This window comes from Cupressus sempervirens, chromosome 1 (assembly GCF_028749045.1).
Source record: "Cupressus sempervirens isolate cs-2001-9-10 chromosome 1, ASM2874904v1, whole genome shotgun sequence".
NCBI lineage: Eukaryota > Viridiplantae > Streptophyta > Pinopsida > Cupressales > Cupressaceae > Cupressus > Cupressus sempervirens.
This window is the reverse complement of record NC_143118.1, coordinates 13,539,277-13,561,614: the sequence shown is the minus strand read 5'-3', so window position 1 is coordinate 13,561,614 and position 22,338 is coordinate 13,539,277. Positions and strand designations below refer to the sequence as shown.

Below are 22,338 nucleotides of genomic sequence, written 5' to 3'. Positions count from 1 at the left end.
GGACGAGTCTCGGTACCCAAAACAAGTGCCTGAAGGCGATGGTACTCGAAGATCGTCATCATTCTCTGCTTCCAAATGTTGTAGTTCTTTCTGTTGAAACGTTGACTGCCTTCCAACATGAGACTAGTGAGAGATGCCATTGTACGTTTTTCAATGAAAAAGCGTGAAAAATTTACGATGGCACGAACTTATTGATAGATTGACAGAAGACCCAAAAAAATTGAAGAGACCCACAGATAAGAGCTGAAAAAACCCAAAAAAAATCTGAAAATAGATTTTGAATCCGCTAGCTCAAAAAATTTAGGCATGAAAAACAATGCACCCAAAAAAAAGTGAGACTAACCTAACCCACCAGGAGTATGCAAAAAAATTGTTAATCTGACACAGGAAACGAGGGTTTTCAAAAAAATTGTAGTCGGATTAAAAAACTTGAAAAATTTTGCAAAGTTCTTAAACAGAGGGCAGATTTTAAACCATGTAGTATAAAGAAAATTGCAAAACAAAAAATTAAACGTTGAATCCCTAGTTGGGTTTGGACGAAAAAAAAGGTGCAAATTTTGTACATTGGCAAATATTTCAAAAATTTTGAATTAATAATTTCAAAATGAATGTAAAAAATTTCGAAGAGGCTAGGAATTTGCTCTGATACCATATTATGATAAAATAATGAATGTGTTATTAAACGTAAAATAATGAATGTGTTATTAAACAAAGATCATGAATGATCTATATATACAAGATACAAGAGAATGTTTCTATAAAGAACAAGAGAGGAAATAGAAACATTCTTGTAGAGTGAAAAATAAAGTTTCCATAACGAACAAAAGGAGTATATGGAATCATTACAAAAAGAGTGACCATTAGAAAAAGACGGAAGAGAGAGAAAATAGAAACTATCTAATATCGTAATACAAGGCACTTGCAAAGATGTTGATTTTCAGTTTTTTGTCCTTAGAAATGACATTGAGGAGGTTGGGCCACAAAATGTGGTCCAAGTAGTGACAAATGCAGCACGTGTGCAAAGCTGCAAGGAGGCTTGTTGAGGCAGCCTATAGACATATTTGGTGGACTCCATGTTGTGTGCATGCCATGAACAATGCACTCAAGGACAAGAGGAAAATTGACTGGAATAAACGAGTGGTTAATGATGCGATAAAGGTGTAGATGTTTATCCGCGATCACCACACTTCACATGCACTCTTTAGGGACTTCGTGAAGGAGTTCCTGAAACCAGTTGAGACTAGATATGCATAATATTACATTCTCTTGGAGAGAATATTTGAGTTGTAAGAGCCATTGCAACTCATGGTTCTAACACGGGAATGGAATCAGTGACTGAATCCAAAATAGAACAAGGGAAGAGGGTGAAGGAGACAATATAGAGTGATTAGTTTTGGATTGATAGAAAATACATAGTTCCATCATTACTCTAGTTTTCGAGGTCATCAAATATGGTAATGGGGATGTAGCTTCCCTTGGAGAGGTTTATGAGCGCATCAATTCCATGATTGGACAAATGAGGGTGGTTGTGCATGAGAAGGACCCCACTCTAGCATTCTATACTAAGCACATTGAGCCTGTCATTCACCGCAGGTGGGGAAAGTTGAACACTCCTTTGCACATGGCTTCCTACGCATTGAATCCTAAGTGGTACATACCTAGGCCTGGTAGAGTTACACCATTTTAGGATGATGAGGTGAAATTCGGGTTCTTTTTGTGCATTGGTAGGATGTTTGCTAATGAGACTACTAGTGAGATTTGCTCTACGTGGACAGAATTTGCCACTATTGTAGAGGTAATTGTTAATTCAACATTTATAATTTCGTTATTAAATTATTAATAATTACTATCTTGAGAATAGTAACTTAAGTTTTACTATTGGATATGGTTTATGAGACATGACATTATGTTCCAACGTATTATTCCAGAATAATCAGATTTGACAAAAATGGACATTGGAACTATGGCACGGAAGCATTTGATATTGTATTGAAAATGTCATAGATCGCAGAGGGCAAAGATTAGCACACTAGCCATCTGATTGCTTTCTCAGGTTTGTAGTTCCTCATCTTTAGAACCTATTCAAGTTTTTAAATTTTAAATTTATATATTTCTTATTTTATAAAAGTTAGGTTTTTTATTTTCTCACAATGACCATTTGTTTGATATCTCAGGTTCCTAGTTCCTATCATATTTGTATGTTGTTATTCATATTATTATATTTAGCATTGGGTATTTAGTAGTGTAACACCAGCGTGGGGGTATGTTGGGACGAGCTTCGGGTGTGGGGAAAAAAGGCTTCAATTTCAGAGCAATGGGGGAATGTTGATGGGGGTATGGGTGGGCTGCATAATATACATATATAACTTGAAATGCTAATTATGAAAAGATCAAATATATTGTTCTTATTATTTAATATTATCATAATATAGATATTAAAATATATAAAATTATCTATATATTATCATAATCTAAATCTGAAACATAATATAAATTCATAAAATATATACCAAGTAATTGTTTAATATAATATAATAAATAATAAAATATATACAGGAAACATTACAATAAAATAAAAATTACTAGTATATAAAATATCAGATGTAAATATTAATAAATAATATAAACTAATATAATAGGGACTGGAAGGAAAGGTTGCTACCTTTCCCCAGAGACTTAGAGGATTCAATCAGCAATGCCATCCAATCAGATACAAGTACTCTTTCCAGTCATAAAAAGAAACACTAATAAGACACAATATAAACATATTGTGGGATTCGAACACCATCGTATCAACAAATAGGAATCTCATCAACCATTGACTAAGTAATCTGAAATTCTGAATAACCAATCAGTGTAAAAGACTAATAATCCAATGAAATAATAGATACATATACAGTCAGCATAATAACCAGTATAATTCACAGCAAACAAAAAAGCATCAGATTGGACTTCAGAATTAGAAATTGTATGCAATCTGCAATCCATATACAGTCTGCATAGATATACAATCATTAGAGTGTTACAATTCACAAAGAGATAAATTGATAAACAAATCAGAACTTAATGAATCAATATCCCAGTCATCCAAATCATCACACAGTCTAAGAAAATAACAGAAAGCGCCACCAGCCTATAAGCCACAATGTGCATCAACAATATAAAATGGGGAGACTCAGCTTGAACAACATGAACATATCAGATTGAGAGGCATGGAACCATTTAGAAAAGCTATGTAATAGATAAGGTTATCTGAGATATAGAACCACTGATTACGAAGGGCAAGACGATAGACAATCAAGTATATAATATCTACTCCAGATTAAAAGAGAATAGTATATGAAGATCGAAGGTGAAAGGTATGAAGAGTTGTAAAATACTTTTGAGAAAGGATTGTGGATATTTTATAACAGACTTAACGAGCAAATTATAGAAGATATTATTGCAGAATTGTGGATGACTTTTGTAGCACACCTGTGGAAGAACAAGTTAATAATCTGAGGATCATTGGCAAGTAAATAATTCAGTATCGACCAGCATCAAACAAATTGTATTCATTTCAGATCAAACAAGACACAGCAAGTACTCATCAGCATAAGAACAAGTTAATAATCTGAGGATCATTGGCGAGTAAATAATTCAATATTGACCAGCATCAAACAAATTGCATTCATTTCAGATCAAACAAGACACAGCAAGTACTCATCAGCATATGTGAAAGGAAGAGCGTCAATTAAAATGAGTGGTCAAAAGAAGGATTCAAGTAAAAGGAATCGATAATCCAAGAAATAAAAAACCGTTCAGATGGAACCAAAAAGGACACAACAAGAATATCAGTCAAACAATATATAATAACACAATCAAAACTTACACAAGACCCATCACTGACTTAGAAATTTCTCACAGTAAATAACGGACTCTTTCAGAGTATTGAATCTATTGAGATTAATAGAAAGAAGATATAAACTGCTCCAATTAGCCACTAATAAGAGGACAAAGGAACTCAATTGTAATTCCCATAGGGAATAAAGGCAGAGAGCTAACCTCTCTATAAGAATTAACAAGACATCCTATAATTGAATGTTCTTAAGGAAGTAAGGCAAGGAATTAGATATTCTCTAACGGAACCAATATATATGCTTATGAAAAATATATGCATATGCAAATATAGATACACCCAGAGTGGGTATCCATAAGGCCTAGGATGAGAAAGAGCTCTCTCCAAGGAAGGGTGGATATATCAAGGTTGATTATCCATAAGGTCTTGAAGAGAGAATTACGGTGAAGAGATGGTAGCTAGCTGGAGAGCTGTCTAAGTTATGCAAGACAACTAGAACCCCAAGAAGCACTCCCCCAAGGGCTAAGTATCTGATCACAATCTCTCCTTAAAATGTGGTTAATTTGGGAATTAGGATCTTGTGTTTTTGTAAACTTGCCTAACTTATAGGAATTAGATAATAGTTTACTCTTATAATGATTTTATTGATATATTGGATTACTAACATATGTTGCGGGTCTATTCATCAAGGGATTAATCAAATTAGCCAATAGTCCAATCCTCTATGAATGGACAAAGCATATAGACCTTCATTGTCACTACATCTGCCAGCTTGTCCAAGATGAATCTGTGATGTTGCAGTATCTATGCACTAAGGACAATGCTCCAAACATCCTCACCAAGCCTCTCAATCCAGAAAAGTTTGTCAAGTTTAAGGGGCAACTTGGTGGAATTGATAAAATGACCATTAACAGAGGGTATTATTTTTACTATCTTAGCTTGTCCAAGATGAATCAGTGATGTTGCTGTATCTACGCACTAAGGACAATGCTCCAAACATCCACACCAAGCCTCTCAATGTAGAAAAGTTTGTCAAGTTTAGGGGGCAACTTGGTGTAATTGATAAAATGACCATTAACGGAGGGTATTATTTTTACTATCTTAGGTTCTTCCGATATGTAGCTTATTCTTCTAGAACCTTAGTTAATGGTCATTTAGGCTTTCTTTTTAGTTTACTTATTCAGTTCTATTTATAGATGTTGTCCTTACTATACAACATTGTTTTGTTAACGTTAATATTGTTGAGAAGCTTGACAGATTCCTTATGTCTGGGGGATTGGTCTAGTTTCAAATGGGCATGGGAAGCTGAGATTCTGCCTGTTCATGGATCTGATCACTTCCCAATAGGCCTAAGGTTACAGGAAGAGTCGTCTTTGAACAGGTGCCCTTTCAAATTTGAGGCTATGTGGCTGAGAGCGGAGGGTTTTCGAGATAAGGTGAAAGGATGGTGGCAGAGTACCCTAGATTTTGAAGGTAATAAAGGCCTTTTTTTTTTCAAGAAATTGCAATTCCTTAAAGAGCAGTTGAAAATAAGGAATAGAGAACACTTTCACAATATTTTTGATAGGAAATTGTCCTTAGAAGCTTCCATGAAAGTGTTAAATGATAAGGTAATTTGGTTTGGGATGGGAGAAGAGGATTTTGAGGCTGAAAAAACCCTTAGTAAGGAATATGAAGAAGTATTGTCAAGGGAAGAGGTTTTTGGAGACAGAAATCGAGGGAAACATGGTTAAATGAAGGTGATAGGAATACTAAATTCTTCCATAACTCTATTAGAATGAGAAGAGCTCTCAATAAGATTTACTCCATAAAAGTTGATGGTGGCAGGATGTTGCAAACTCCGGAGGAAATTAATTAGGAAATTGTTGCTTTCTTTCGAAATAGAGATCAGAGAGGAGATTTGAATTTAGTGGAGATGGATGAGGTCTTGGATGTTATTCAAAGTCAGATTTCTAGAAGTTAATATCATATGTTGATGGATAAAGTGACTATGGCAGAAGTTAAGAATGCATTATGGGGCTTAGGTAAGGATAAAGCTCCGGGCCCAGATGGTTTCTAGCACTTTTCTTCCAAGAGTTTTGGGGATGCGGTCAATAGAGAGGTTTGGGAGGTGGTTGAGGAATCCTAAAATGGGAGTTTTGTTTTAAAGGATTTAAATAACACCTTTATTGCTCTAGTCCCAAAGAAAAATGCTTTGGAAACCTTGAGGATTTTAGACCGATTGCTTTGTGTAACACTATTTACAAGGTAATTTCCAAGGTGATGGCAAATAGATTAAAGAAGGTTTTAGACTCTATAATCTCCTCTGAACAATGTGGCTTCTCCCTAGGTAAATCTATTTATGAAGGAGTGATTATAGCTCATGAAATTATACATTTTATAAGAATGAGGGAATTGGAGAAAATGACAGTGAAACTTGATATAAAGAAAGCTTATGATGAGGTGGACAGATATTTCTTGTTAAAAGTTCTTTAGAAGTTTGGGTTTGATGTGAAATGGGTGGAGTGGGTAAGGAGTTGCATTTCCACCCCTCATTTTCAGTTTTGGTTAATGGAAGTCCTCAAGGTTTTTTCGATTTGGAGAAAGGTATTAGACAAGGGGACCCTCTTTGCCCTTTTCTATTTATTATTATGGCTGAGGTTTTAGGAAGGTTGATAACTAAGCAGAGAGTGTCAAGTTCTTGGAAGGGGGTGATGATGGCAGAAGGTGTTGAGGTGGTTTCTCATCTACAATTTGTAGATGACAATTTTTTGGCAGGTGAGGTTTCAGAGAAGGAAGCTCGGGTGATGAAAAGTACTTTGGACCTTTATGGAAAGGTTTCAGGTCGGAAGTTGAGCTAGAACAAGTCGGAAATTTTCTTTTTCAATGTCCCTGCTAGTAGGCAGGGAGCAATTGGGGATATTCTAAATAGCAGGTGTGGTTCTCTCCCAGGTAAGTATTTGGGCATTCCTCTCTCTCAAGGCCGTAACAAGGCTGACTTGTAGAAAACTTTGATGGAAAAAGGTGTGAAAAAGATGGAAGGGTGGAGAGGCAAGTGGCTTACTTCGGTTGAGCGCATCTTGATGTAAAAAAATGTGGTGTCAACAGTCCCAATTTTCTCTATGATGTGTTTGAATATTCCTAAGAAGGTTTCCAGAATTATAGGACAAAAGATGAGGAAATGTTTTTGGAATGGGGCAAGTGAGGAAGATAAACTTCGTTTATTAGCATGGTAGAAAATTTGTCAGTCCAAAAAATATGGGGGTGCAGGAATAAAGGATTGGCATCTAATAAACGTTGCCTTGGGAGAAAAATTGATGTGGAATATTTACAAGTGTTTGGATCAACTCTAGGTAAAGATTCTCCGAGCAAAATATTTGGACTCCCAGGAGCTTGAAAGGATTTTAACTATTAGAAATCCTCCTTCAGGACCGGCTATTTGGAACTTCTTGTTATCATGCAGATTTGTAATTATAGATCATGTTTCTTGGTTAGTTGGAGATGGAAAGAAATCTAAATTTTGGGAGGATTCTTGGAATCGCTATCATGCCCTTGCTGAAAACCGCCAAGGTATGTAGAAGTGAAAGAGTTCTTGTCTAGACTTTGGGGGAATAGGGTGGCTGATTATATGGAGAAAGTTGTAGAGCCTTATGGGGAAGAGTGGCATTAGAAATGCTATGAAGGAGAGAGTTTATCTATTCAGCAACCAAATCTTTTGAAAGGTATTTTTCAAAATAGAGAAGTATGTAGAACTGAAAAGGAGGACAAGGTCTTTTGGTGTTCTTCATCAACAGGGGATTATTTGGTAAAGTTGAGCTATGGGTTGATTTCAACTAGATAGGGGAATTGATCTGAAGGAGGTAACTTAGGTTGGAATAAGGACTGCCTTCCATAGGCGGAGGCCTTTGCATGGTTGGCTATGCAAGGCCGCTTTTGACTGATGATCGAAGAATGAGACTGGGTTTCAATGGTCCAAGTGGATGTGTTTCGTGCAAACAAGCGGAGGAATCCATAGACCATCTTCTCTTGAAATGTCTAGTTGCACAAGATTGTTGGGATATGGTAAGGAAAAACTGGAATGGCAAGGACATTGGATGAACTCAGTATAGGATTCTTTTGTTAGCTGGCCTAGACCGACTTCAAAATTTGTCTTGTCAAACATATGGAATGTGACTCCCTCAATTGTGGTTTGGGAAATTTGGAAGGAAAGGAATAGGAGAGTTTTTCAAGAGGAGTCCCTTGAGCGTCTATTGTAGAGGATTAACCATGGAAGAGGTTTTGAGTGCGGCCACCATTAGATGTAATCAGACAAAAATGATGTTTATAAAGGTAGATAGTTTGATTCAGAGGATGTGGCCAGGAATAAAGATTAGAAAGGAAGGATGTTTCAAATAGAAGGAACAGAAAGAAGCTCTAGATGAGGTTAAATGGGAGGCCCCTAATGAGGGATGGACAAAAGTCAATTTTGATGGAGCAGCCAACGGGAATCTAGGCCCTTCGGGAGCAGGGGCTATTGTTCGTGACTGGAAGGGCGAAGTTATTGCTTTGGCAGAAAAGAAAATTGAACATGAAACTAATAGTATGGCAGAGATAAAGGTTGTTTTGCTGGCTGTTCAATGTGCAAAAGTCCTAGGGGTAAGGAAGTTGCACTTCGAAGGGGACTCAATGATTGTGATTGAAGCTATAAGACTCAATCAAATACATGCTTGGCATTTGTCAAATTTCTTGCAAAGGATCAGGAATGTTTTAGATAGTTTTAAAATAAGCCACATTAGAAGGGAAGGTAATAAGGAGGTGGATGTTCTATCTAAATGGGCAACAAAATTTGAAACTATAGGCAAAAGGGAATTTGAAAGATTTGACCATTGAGAGAATGGGGGGGCGGGAGGGATTTTCTAAGGTTTTTGTTCTAATAAAGTTTTCTTTTCATTTGGATGAGTCGAGAACTTACTTTATTTTTTAAAAATAATAATTAAAAGCAAGGGTGAACGGGTTGTTTTAATGATGGAAGCCAAATGATTAGAAAGGAGATTGTGATGGCACTCTTTCTTTTAGAAGAAAAATATGCATTGAATGTAGCCTAGAAGGACAGATTGAAGCATACGAGGTGTCTTTAAAACAAGAGGAATGGAAAGGTTTTGCAGGGTGATTTTTTCTGCTTTCCGCTAGGTGGTTTTGAGTAGCAAATTTTGGTAAGGCAAGGAAGGAATTCATGGGGCCAATGTTTACTTTTCACACGAAGAAACAACAAAAAATGTTGTTTGGTCCAGTGAAAGACCATCGATTGAAGCTCCTCTTAAAATGCCCATCATCTGGTGTAACAAGCGGTGAAGGTGACTCTAGGGCCACTTTTACAGGATTCAAAACATCACTAGAAAGTAAATGTGGACATAGCAGCAATGATAATGGCTTTGGGACTAGAATTAAATGAAAAGGAGGAGGTGGTGCAGTGGGTGATGCCATCGCTCTTCCCTCACAATTTGATTGTGGGTGTGGAGTCTCTTTTGGAATGGGTTGCACCTAGGTTCAGTTTCGACTACAACAAATGTTTTGCTCATTGGAATGAAGAGATGGAAGTCAATTGCTACTCCTTTCTATGGTGGCCAGTAGCTATGACAAGCGAGCTTATAAGGCAAGAATTGTTGTGGCATGGGAGAATTTGAAGAAGGAAATTTCGAGTTTTCAAGATGCAAAGGGTAGACGGATGCTTGGGTTTCTGATGGCTCACCCTCAGTGCCATCGATCAGTGACCCCTCGATGTCTAAGAGTGGTGGTGAGGGTTTTTTCCAGAATGTGTGATGCAGGAAATGTTTTCAATTTCAATTTTTTGGTATAATGACGATGGTGTTTCTAAATGCCTAGAAGTAGGTGGGTTCCGTTGTGCAAATTATGAAAGATTAAATGGAAGATTGAAAGTCTTTTGCTTAAAATATGTAAGCTTGAAGCTTTTTGATGGAAAGATATAGTACATTTTGTGAATCTCACCTGCAACAAAATGCTGAAGAAGTGGAAGGGGGATTCGCGCCTGAGAAGTGACAAGCATAGTGAAGTTGTGGTGTTGGAGGAAGTCTCGAAATAGAGATGGCTGCTGGTTTGTGATGACCAGCAGTTTCAAACCCTGGTGTGATGTCGATAGGTGGTGACGTCAAAGTCCAAGATGGCTAATCAAGGAAGCCAATTTTCATGTTTTTGATGCCCGTGATTTTAGGGATGTTTCATCTTATATTATGTAATCTCGCTGATGTGGCATATTCTAGAGGGGAGGGGAGGGTTAGTATGGTTCTCATAGTTTTGTGGATTTAGGAAGGTGGCTTTTTTTTTAAGAATGTAATGGGTGTAAAGGTGTGCAGCCCTCTTATGTAATTATCTATGTGTACTGTTTTACTGTATCAATAAATCCATTTATTACTGACCAAATAAAAAGTGCATTTTTTATACAATTATTCATTTCATTTTTTAAAGTTTCACTTAAATCCCTAGCCGATATGCTAGGGCACAGTTGTTTCATCAGCAAGTCGTTACCAGAATAGCAACAGTTGAATGAGTAATAAGTGCACGGTAATTTGTTTTCAGATGAAATGGTATTCGTTTCTCACCTTAATACTATAATCATCTTAATTGGTTTACTTAAACAGACTTGGAAGTTAACTGGTTCTTTCAAATGCTTAACAGTTTTGAGATTTCAATGGGATCTTTTAGCAGTTGAGAAAAAATAGTTGGAAACTCTGTTTTTCCTGTTACTATTGCAGTTTTTGAAATCAGTCAAAAATATGGGATTTGTGACAGATTTGAAAACGTTTTTATTTTTCAATAGAGGATATAGTCCCTGAAAAATCAGAGCACAATTTTGAGGAACATTTTTGAAAAAGGGGTTTTATTTAATCGTATGATACGAACTGAGATTTATTTGGTTATGTTGCATTGATATTCTTCTCTTAACACTATGATATACATACACAGACTGGTTACATTGTTTACATATTATTTTTTCTCCTGGGTCTCAAGGATTATGAGATATTCAAGAAAAGTTTTGTATTGAGACAGAGATGATACTCTGTTCCTTTACATTCTGAATTGCAAAGTGTTTTGGTTGCCAATGAGGCACATTCTCTGATTATTTGAGAAATATTATTTCTGCCAATGAGGCACTCTTATTTACCAATGAGGCACACTCATCTTTCAATGAGAGACATTAGCCAATGAGGCCCTATAAACAGTAAATTCTTTGACGAAGCCAGTGAGACACTTTACGGGTGATTTTTCATCCCTGTGAGGGCTTTCCACTCATAAATCACTGTGTTACAAATTATTTTGTGAGCCTTGTTAATTTTCATTATTGTTTTCGTAAGATTTTTATTTATCTGCTTCATTTCAGTTGAAGACATATATGGATTAATCTGAACATTCACTTGCTGATTAGGAAAGATCTGTTTTAAAATTAAATTTTAAAACATTGATTCAACACCCCCCCCCCCCCCAGTGTTCTCTGTGCTCTAATGGATAGGATCAAAACAATAAAAAAGAACAATAACTTGAGATATATTGATACATTCAAGTATGATGTACATGGACGAACATAAAGAACACAATTTCATCACAAAGTCGATATATTCCAAGGAATAAAGCATGACCATATTGAAAAAACATACCTTTCAGCATAATGTACAAGATAGATGTAAACAAGTTTCTTGACCTCCAATGACTGAGATGCCACATTTTTTACCACCTATAAAATAAAATAACAAAGCACAAGTCGTTATTGAAGTAATTAAACATGCTTGTAGAGTACGAATCAGTTAACAAATAAGCAACTGACAAAATGCATTCATAAAATTGCATGCTCGCTGTGAAGCACTGTTATGTTTCCCACGTGATATATATATATACACACACACACACACACACACTCAAGCTGATCTTTTAGCTTATTATAATGATCCACTGATCTTCTTTCACCATTACATTTCTTTTGATTATATTTGTACTTTTTTGTGTCCTTTGTATGTCTGTTTTTTTCCAACTATCTGCACATTGCAAACAGCATGCATGGGTCAAAAAGTATATAAACGTTATTTCTTTAAACCAGCAAAGCAAAAATTCATTTGTTTCCTATAACATAGAATTCAGGTTTCAATCTAATTCAGTGGGCCATGGATCAAACAAATGATGATGGCCAGGGCTCAAGCCCCACTAAGATATGCTCCTCCACAAGTGGCTGCAATAATGTGGGCGAGAACTGAATGAAGAGTCAGTCATAGTCCCAAGCGAATCTAGCAGAAAAGAAAGATTTAGGATGTGACTTTCAAGCCACCCAAGAATCTATACTTGATGAAGTGATCCTTGGGCATGAAAGAGCAGGGAGTGAATATTTCCAAGCGCTAATCTTAAACAAAGTTTAATGTTTCTTCGTCAACAAATCTCATTTGCAAGGTTAAATTTATCTGTGCGTACTCTTAAATAGTCTACGAGCAATATAAATTTGTTGGAGATTAGAAAGATACTACCTATATGTTAGTGGGATGATTTCAAAATGCTGCTACACAAACAATTTCACCCTATATGCCACAAAGAGGAGAGTAATGCAGTAACCTCTCTTACAAATTTGACTAACACTAAACAAATTATGTTTCAAACCTTCAACATTTTAAACATCATCAGTTCTATAGTTACCATCAACTGAAATGATTCCAATGCCTTTGATTTGTGCACTTACTTCTCCTACAAATCTAACTGCTCCTCATCACATTCTTTCAACTTAATAAATCTTCTCTTGTCACTTGTCATATGATTGGAACGTCTGGAATCTATAATACATGCATCTGCAACAACTTTAGCATGTAATGCAATCTCTTTTTTATTCACCTCTTCTTTTGTGCGATAGCCAAAAATAGAGAATCCTCAATTGTTTCATTAGTATACTCATCTTCAGATAAGTATTCCTCCATGCAACATAAACTCTTTTTACCCTGTCTTTGAAATTTGATCTCTTCCTTAAACCACCTTTCTTTTAATTGACTTTTCCATCATCATCTTCTTATTCACAATATTATCGCTTACACTAGCAGAGTGTCCTATTCTTCCGTAGTTAATGCATTTACAAGGTGCTTACCTTTGCATTTACCAGTGCTTCACTTGAATCTTCTTGAAAGAAATGCTTTGCTTCCTCCAACATCTTGCTTGTCCCAGATTCAACTTCATCAATAGCTTTAAATGTAATCTCTCTCTTTTGAGTCTTTTCCCTTTCAACTTCTGCAATCTCAAATGCAGAAAATGAAGCAATAAGTTGAACAGTTAAATACTGACCTAGATTATTGCTTACCCTTGAACATGCCATTCGTATAATCTCTTTGGGTAGGGTTAATTAGATCTTAAGTAAAAGATCTTTGTCTTCTAGTTGTCTTCCAGCATCTCTGATTCCATCAACAACATTTGTGACTCTATATGTGTAGCTTTCAACACTCTCATTCTCTGTCTTTCTCAAGAACTTGTACTTCTTTTTTAGGTTCATAAGTCTTGCATGTTGTCTTTGAATCTCCTTCAAATACCAGAACTAACTTATCTCATATCTCTTTAGCTCCCTTTATACCTTTCACCTTTCCAAATGTCATGTCAGATTAACTGCTAACAAGTATTTCTCCTGCTTTCACATCAGTTTCCTTTTGTTTTTCTTATTCAGTGGTCAAAGGCCTTCCAGGAGGTGCAATAAAATCTGTTTCATAACCTCCCATACACGATTCTGTAACATTTCCAGTCATGCTTCCATCTTGTCCTTCCAATAAGAAAAAATTGTACTATCAAATATTGGACCCTGAAAGTGTAAGTTTTGTGCCATCCTCGATCTGCCTCAAGCAGTTAAGCTTCTTCAAGAGTAACTTTGCTCCAATACCAGTTTTTCAACACACATTGGATGCTGATGGGGGGTGAATCAGCATAAACAAAAACTCTTTACTTGAATAATCAACCAACAATGTTATCCACCGCACAGCTTATTAAGTAAACAATGAACAGACACAATAACACATGAACACACCAAGTTTTATGTGGAAAACCCAAACTGGGAAAAACCACAGTGAGCACTTGCTCACAAAGGTATATCACTCATATATAGTCTGATTACAAAGATCATACGAGCTCACAGGCTTGCAACCAGAGGCTCACTGCCAATACAACATCAAAAATAGATAGGAGCTCACTGCTTCAGACATGCAACAAAGGCACACTATCAAAGTAGCAAGATACAGAAAAGAACTTGTGCACTCACTATCACAGGCACAAGCTACATACAATTCTCCACAATAGATAAAGAGAAATTCTCCTTATAATGCAGTTGTCCTGCAAAACAATGTCAACCTCAGCAAAACACTGTCACTTTTACTTCTCTGCCACAGTCTCAAATAGCTACCACATGAACTGAATTTTGCTCTTTAGAAACTCTGCTCACAGATCTTCACTTTGTCACTCACTACTCTCTTACAATTTTCCAAAGCGCAGACTGTATTTATAGACAAGATAGGTCATTGGAATTACAGCAAGGTTGACCATGCCAAAGGCAAATCAAAAGTGAATTACAAGTCGGTCATGTAAAGAATCTAAAAGGAAAGAAGATCAAGGTGCTGAGATCAGACAATTAGGGCGAGTATGCCTCCAATGAGTTCAGAGATATTTGCAATGATGCAGGAATCAAGAGGGAGAAGATAATTGCCTACAGCCGGCAACAGAATAGGTTGCCAAGAGAAAGAACAGGTTCTTCATTAGTTTTATTATGGCCATGATCTATGATCATAGTTTTCTAAGTAGGCAGAACCATGCAACAAAGCCATATTCTACAGAACAGCAGTGCTCAAAGGGTTTTAGAGGTCAAGACCCCAGAGGAGACATTCATTGAGATAGGACATCTCATGATTTTAGCTTGTCTAGTCTAATATCCATGTGCTTGTGGAGAAGAGGACAAAGTTAGAGCCCTCAAGTGAGAAGGGCATTCTGGTGGGATACGGTGCGGAATCAAAAGCCTACTGGGTCTCCAAGAACTCCCAGCATCTACCTACAGTTGCAAAAGATATTTTGTTGCAGGATTCAAAAAGGGTGAGAAGAGTTCATAGACTTCCATTGCATAGAGTTAGACTTCAGGGAGGAGCAATTAGCCCCTTCCAAATCAGTCAAGAAGCCCAAGATAGTTTCAACAGATCTTGAGAGACACCAAGAAGTGTGTTGGGCTCCCGGAACCACATTCAAGGAGAGTGGCCCTTCACAGAAGTTTCTGACATATATGGACTTAATGACATGCATTGTAGACTCAAAGCCTTGCACAGTTTTGAAGAAGCACCAACCAGCAGATATGGAGAGATGTCATGGTGGAGGAGCATGTAATGACCCCATTACCAATAGGTCACTAAAAAAACCCTAAATTTAATACACTGTCGAAAGTATATTGCTGAATAAAAGAAATTGTTCTACTTAAATAACTGATGTAAAATAGTGCCAATGTATTCATTCAATGATAACCAAGTGTTTTACATATGATATGCAATTTTCAGCACCGAAACATTACAACATGGCACATTACAAACAAACCCTAACTAGCTGATTTCAACTGAGAACTTGTTACAACTACAAACTGAAATGAAGAACCTGGATTGATCAAATGTTGGAGAATAAATGCTGAAGATGATATGATGAAAGTGCAACTCCAATTGAAACTCCAAACCAGCAATTAAGCAAAAGTGAAAGGACTGAAATATCCTTTCCACTGCTGCAATAATTCAAGTGATCTTTCGCACCTTCAAAATTTCGTACCAATTGAGAGTTTTCTTCCTCAATGGCCAATTGTGACTACTTGCAGAAACCCTAGGCTCCACAACACACATCAGCAAATATCAATAATAAATCTTAATGATAGGCAATGAGCCCTCAATGCCTATTTATTCTTTTTTCCTCGACAAGTCGGCGTCCTTTTTAATTTTTTCTCCGCTTCTTCCAGCAACCTCTAGAACATTATTTTATTTAATGACTTTATAAAATATATCACTTTATTAAATTAATTAAATATAAATTTACCTTGTAATATATTTTTTTAATTGATAACTTTATAAATAATTAACTCCTCCAAAACGGGGACATTACAGAGCAAAACTCTATCATGAAGAATGATATCTAGGAGAGTGTGCCAAGACCAATGGGGAAGTCAATGGTGACTTCTAGATGGTTGATCAAAATCAAACATGAGACAGATAACCGTGAGAAGTGTAATGCAAGATTTGTGGCTTGAGGATTCTCTCAGAAAGAGGGAGTAGACTATGAGACCTTTGGTCCTATTGCTGGATATTCTTCTATCTAAGTCGTGATATCCATTGTCTTAGAGTTGGGGTGAAGTATTCACCACAATGATGTGAAGATAACATTCCTCAACGGAAATGTCAAGGAAGGGGCATATATAAAGCAGCCACAAGGGTTTGAGGCAAATGACAAATAATCACATGTATACAGACTAAAGAAATCCTTATATGGACTCAAATAGGTGTCAAGGGCATCATACTCTAGGCCCGATAGCTATTTGCAAAGCATGAGCTTCACCAAGAGTGAGGCAAATCCCAACCTATACTTCATACCAATTGGATCTGAGCCATCTTGGTACTCTATGTCAATGACACGACTCTTACAAGGGCAAAGATGTTGATTTCTAAGTGCAATTCAAACTTGGCAACAAATTTTGAGATGAAGGGCATTGAGTTGATGTATTACCTTTTGGGACTTGAAGTTGCAGAGATTAAGAGAAATCTTCCTTGGACAAGACAAACCCTGAAGAGATTCAAGATGGAGATTAGTAAATTAGTGGCTACTCTAATTGTGACCAACCTAAAGAAGGTGGATTCTTCAAAGTCAAAGTTGGTAGATTCCAAACAGTACAAGCAATTGATAAGCTCATTCATGTACCTAATCAATATTCAACTAGAGAATTGTTTTATTGTGAACACTTTGAGTCTGTACATGGTGGAGACAAGGCAGGTTTATTGGATCACAAGCAAAGCGTGTTCTTAGATATTTGTTGGTGCAATGGAGTATGACTTGAGGAACCTTGTCGAGATGGGGTGAAGTTGCATCGCTATTCTAATTTAAACTAGGCAAGGATTACTATAGATCACAACGGGGTGTTACTTCAATTCGATTAGGCAGGAAGTAATACAAATCGTATTGCTATTCTAATTTAAACTAGGCAAGGAGTCATATAGATCGCAATGGGGTGCTACTTCAATTCGATTAGGCAGGAAGTAGTACAAATCGCATCAAGGTGTTCTTACAATTCAAGGTCAACCTTGATCTCCTTGTTCTGTAGGAAGAAGGCCTTACTAGCACTCAGTTTGGAAAAAGTTGAGCACGTGGCAGCAAGTTTGGCAAGTTGTGAAGCAATTTGGCTTCACAAGATGCTACAAATTTTATTTGGTTAGAAGTTGGAGTCTATGTTTAGTAGTCGTTGTTGTTGCACCAAAAGATAAACCTGTCAATGCTTGATACAACCACTAGCCTTATAGAAGACATGGGATGTTATTAAACCATGTTGCAAATCCCCATAAGGAGCATTGCCACACTACCGACAACCCCCCTCCCAATGTTACTCATTATCGCCTGCGTGGATACAAACCTATGACCAAGCTCTAATAAACTTGCTAGTAGTGGTTATCGTTGCACCAAAAGATCAACTTGTTGATTCTCAATACAACAACTAGTCTTATTGAAGACACAAGAGGTTGTTAAACCATGTCACAAATCCCCACGAAGGATGCTAGCACATTTCCAATAGTCTATTGTGATTCATTTTGACAAACAAAGTTGCATCAAACTCTCCAAGAATACAGTGTTTCGTGATAGGTCAAAGCACATCAAGATCATATATCATTCCACCAAAGACAAGGTTCTAAGGGAAGTAGTTAAACTCCAATATATTCCAACAGATGAGCAAGTTGCAAACATACTCACCAAACCCTTGGTGAAAGGGCAGTTAGTTTTTTTTTTGAGACAAGCTTAGAGTAGTGGTGAATACATCTCTCACAAAGAGGGAGTGTTAATGATTGTAGCTCAGATAGGTGTTTTCGCTAGGTGTGTCCAACTTTTGGAAATTTTATTAATTGTCGCTTACACTTAGTAGTTCACTTGATTAATCTACTAAATAAAGAAAACATCTTTTTTCATAAAGTGAGTTTAACTTAATGAAGTGCCTAAATTTAGGCTTTAATGATTGAATGAATGGATAAAAGATTTTAATAACGTCCATGAGGCCAAACTAGCCTATGGAACTCGCAAACTAGCACATGCCCCCGAAAAAGAAGCTCAGAACTTAGACAAGTTGCAACCTCTTGGTCAACTCTTTCCTCCAACGATGAATCTTGATAATCAAGTTTGTGATTCTACCTAACTATTTTTCCTCAAATGGGTAGTTTAAGCTACCTTCCTCTAAAATTTCCACATAACTAGATCTGGTGTCCCTGTAAAGCCAAGAACTCCATGATAAAATGATGCTCTGTCTCAACCACCTTTGTGTCGCAGAATAGGCATGTCATGTTTTCCGACTCCTCTTTCGACACAAGGCATCTACCCATTCGCACCTCAAATGGTGAGAGCTAGTTCTAAGTTGGGCTAAAAGCATTTTTGCTCTCCGTTTAATTTTTGCTCCTATATATGCTTTTCCCTCATGATCTATTGTGGGGTTAAATTGTTTGATGCAATATATTTTTCCCACCCATTATGCTTTGACCATATGATACTTTGAAATATTTCCCAAACAAATTTCTTTATTTCTTCATTGCTAACCAAACACTCCTGATTATTAACATCCCACTTTTTCATCCATTTGTCACTTTGCTTCATCCACGTTCTCTTTCTTCTATCTAGTCTTCCCTCTATGACTAACTTAGGCTAGTGGTCACTTTCCATACTTTGAGTTTTCTTTATGTAACTCAATAGTCAAATCATTGTTGAAGCTTCTAAGGGAAAGGTACCAATTTCTAGCAATAAGATCTCATGAGGCACTGTTGTTTCAATTTAGAGGCTTCTGATATAAGATGTTTCTGAATTCTTTCTACTTGTCTCCATTTATGATCTGACATGTTGCTGGCCCAAATTTCACACCCATACAAGATCACTGGGATAACTAATAGCCCAAACAACATTTTTTTGGTCTTCCAATCCCACAAATCAGCATTCCTACACTTATTTAGTAAAGAAGACAACACTTTCCATTGCCCTTGAATTCTTTTTGCTCTGTGTGTTTCCCAACTAAGTTTGTTTTGAGAATCAATCCCCAAATAGTTGTACTCAATCACTATCTTTAAAGGATTTCCTTCAAAAAGGAACATGCATGAAGTCTTCTCCTACTTCTTTTCAAAGAGAAGGTAATCACCTAGGTTGTACTGGCATTCACTTGCATTCCCACCTCTTGACAAAAGGTTTCCAATGCCTTCAAGTGTGCTCTCTCAGCCAATTGACCATTTTGGCTATTAAAAGGAGATCATCTGCATACAAAAGTAGTTTTATAACATAGCTAGCTAGTTGAACCCCATCTCCATTGGTCTTGTTTAACCATTCTTCCCACATATCAATATAAAACCCAAACAAAGTTGGAGAGAGCAGGCACCCCTATTTGACCCAATATCATTCCAAAGCATCCTAACATCCCCTCTGTAGTTCTGATTTTAGCCTTAACCTGCTCATAAAGTCTATGTACAGCAGCCCTAAGCTCTTTAGGGATTTCCAATTCTTCTATTCTATCCCAAAGCTTGTCATGTGGCACCATGTCAAAGGCTTCTTTAAAGTCAACAAACCAGCAAAAGGCCTCAGCCCCTTGGGTGTTCCATATTTTTCTAACCAAGAATCTAAGGGTGTGACCTTGTGATTGATGGTGGAATATTTTGGTGTAAAATCAGCCGTCCCTTAGCTCTTTTGCCCTCTATTTCTGCCCATTTGTTGATTTTCCATTCTACCATGCTACCAAATAGCTTGCCAAGGAGAAGATTAACCATGATAGTCCAATAGTTTGAAGGGTTATTTATGTCGCCTCTTTTGTGAAGGGGAATCACCACACTAGTAGTCCAATTTTTCGGAAATCCCTAATTAACATTGTTGAAAATACAATAAATATGAGGTGCAAAAATATCAATGCCCCATTCTAAATATTCAGCTTGCAGCAAATCGATATGTTGGGCTTTCCCCCTTGCTGACCTTCTTATGCCTTAGGTAACATCTTTAACATTGAAAAGCTCGGGTGTACTTTTGATAACTGAGATTTGATGTTCCCCCCAACTCACATTCATATAGCATCTTGGTGTATGCCAGCCATTGGGACCCTGTGATGATATTCTCTATTTAAGTTGATTTTTTGGACTACTGGTCTCAAGTCAAGATTAGATTTAATCCTGGCCAAATTAGAGATTTAGCCCAACTCAAAATTATATAAGGAAGCCAAGGGTTAGAGAGGACACATTGATTGCAGAGAGGAAGATTGCAGCAAAGGAGAAGGCAATCAGCAGCACAAAATTCAAGGAGCAACTCAGTTGCACATGTGAACCATCCAGCAAAAGGGTACATTCCATAGGACTCAACTAGGGTTTCTAGGTACGATATTTTAATTGTAATTTATCTCAGAGCCATTTTCCTGAGTAGCAGGAGCTCTTGTAAATTCTGAAGTTATTTTGAATGATGAACTGATGATTGAATAGCAGAAAAATTGTCTATACATGTGATTTGCTTTTCTAGTTTTCCATTGCTTTATTTTATTAAATAATTTAGTGTCCGATTTTGAGATTGCCCTAAATCTTGCCCTAAAATAGTAAAATCACAAATTTCATTCAAAAAATAAATGAAAGATTGTTAGAGGTATAAATTTACCATTTCAAATGCCTTTTAACAGGACAAACCCTGATATATGTCGTGCAACCATATTGAACAATATTGAATGTGTGTGTGTGTGTGTGTGTATATATATATATATATATATATATATATATATATATATATATATATATATATATATATATATATATATATATATATATATATATATATATATATATATATATATATATATATATATATATATATATATATATAGATAGATAGATAGATAGATATATAATTTCCAATAGGCTTCGTAATCACAATTATATGTGTACAAACACGTGTAATTATCAGAATTCATTAGATAGGTCTGATGACATTAGAGTTTGAATGAAGAAGCATGATAGGATCCACACAAAGCAATCTTCACATTGAGCCCAAGAGAAGACACTCACCCTCTTGGCCCCAAGTGGTAGGCACCATGGACATCCAACATGGACTGGTCTACCTAGTGGGATGCTTGTATCGGCACCCCTATCCCTTGTCATGCCCCACCTAAAACTACAAACTAGCCATAGTTCTGAAAATGAATAGCCTAAAGGGATATGAAGCGCGAACCTAGGGTTTATAATTAAAAAGTATGCAAGATGGACGACATTTTCACGATTGAGGCCAAGATAAAAATAAAATGAATAAAGTTTAGTTGCTTCGGTGAAGACCGACTATACAAGATGCTATTAAACTAATGGTCACTATATTAAGGAGCCCACTCGTGTAAGAAAGGGAAAATGTGTATATAAATATAATCTGAATCAACCCAGTTTAGGAAGGCAGGCAGCGAATATCCTAGAATAGACCAGAGGATGGCAATCATTGTTTACATGACTTTTGAAATTTATATGTGCACCAATTTAGTCTACAAAGGCAGTACATATAAAAGACAGCAATTTATTAGCAATAAACGAACAAACTAAAGCCAGCAGTTAGTAAACAAATAATGCAGTGGTTGGTTCTGTTAAGAAAAGGCGTGATTATGAAAAGGTGTGACTGTCTCTAAGGAAAGCAGCAACTTCCCACAGGCATCCCTCTTCCAAGAAATATATAGGTACAAAAATTGATTGAAGAAAGTCATGGAACCGAGGAGCAGAAGCAATAATGATCAGCAGATCAAGCATCAACCAATCACTCAAGTACAATCAGCACAAGAGACATTTAGCAGATGGAAAACAATCAGCCAGCCAAAACCATTCATCAAGGTAGATCGAAACACTCAAGGGTGAATAATTCTAAATTCGATCATAGAAGTCTAAACACAATACAGCAAAGGAATTGATCTTAATATCAGGCATAATGTTATGGTAAATTAATGTTTTACTAAACATAGTTGATGAAAGCTCCTTAGATTTACAAAGATAATGTTTCTAAAACAAGCAATCATGAACAAAAGATGGAAATAGAAACTACCTAATAAACTAAAGACTAACTAAGATGACAATTAAAGAAACATTACAATGTTTTAATACCCTCCCTTAATGATCATTCTCTACTACCCTGCGAAAGATTGTACATGTCTTGTGTTGATAAATTCTTTAGAGCATTTTGTTGCTGCTGAGACCCTCCCTAGATTTATAAAATGTTACTGACCAAGAAGCCATTTAATCTGATGTTGGGTAACAAAGGTATTATTCACTATAGCC

General features: G+C 36.5%; 1 protein-coding gene across 2 annotated transcripts in view; it reads right to left on the bottom strand.

The window, feature by feature from the left end:
- The window catches only part of PAT2 (protein affected trafficking 2), a 194,888-nt gene that overhangs the window by 157,683 nt on the left and 14,867 nt on the right, over window positions 1–22,338 (bottom strand). For both annotated transcript variants that reach the window (XM_089815975.1, XM_089815977.1), the window contains exon 2: window positions 11,467–11,543. In XM_089815975.1, coding sequence (XP_089672101.1) covers window positions 11,467–11,543 — 77 coding nt within the window. The remainder of the gene's footprint in view (window positions 1–11,466; window positions 11,544–22,338) is intronic.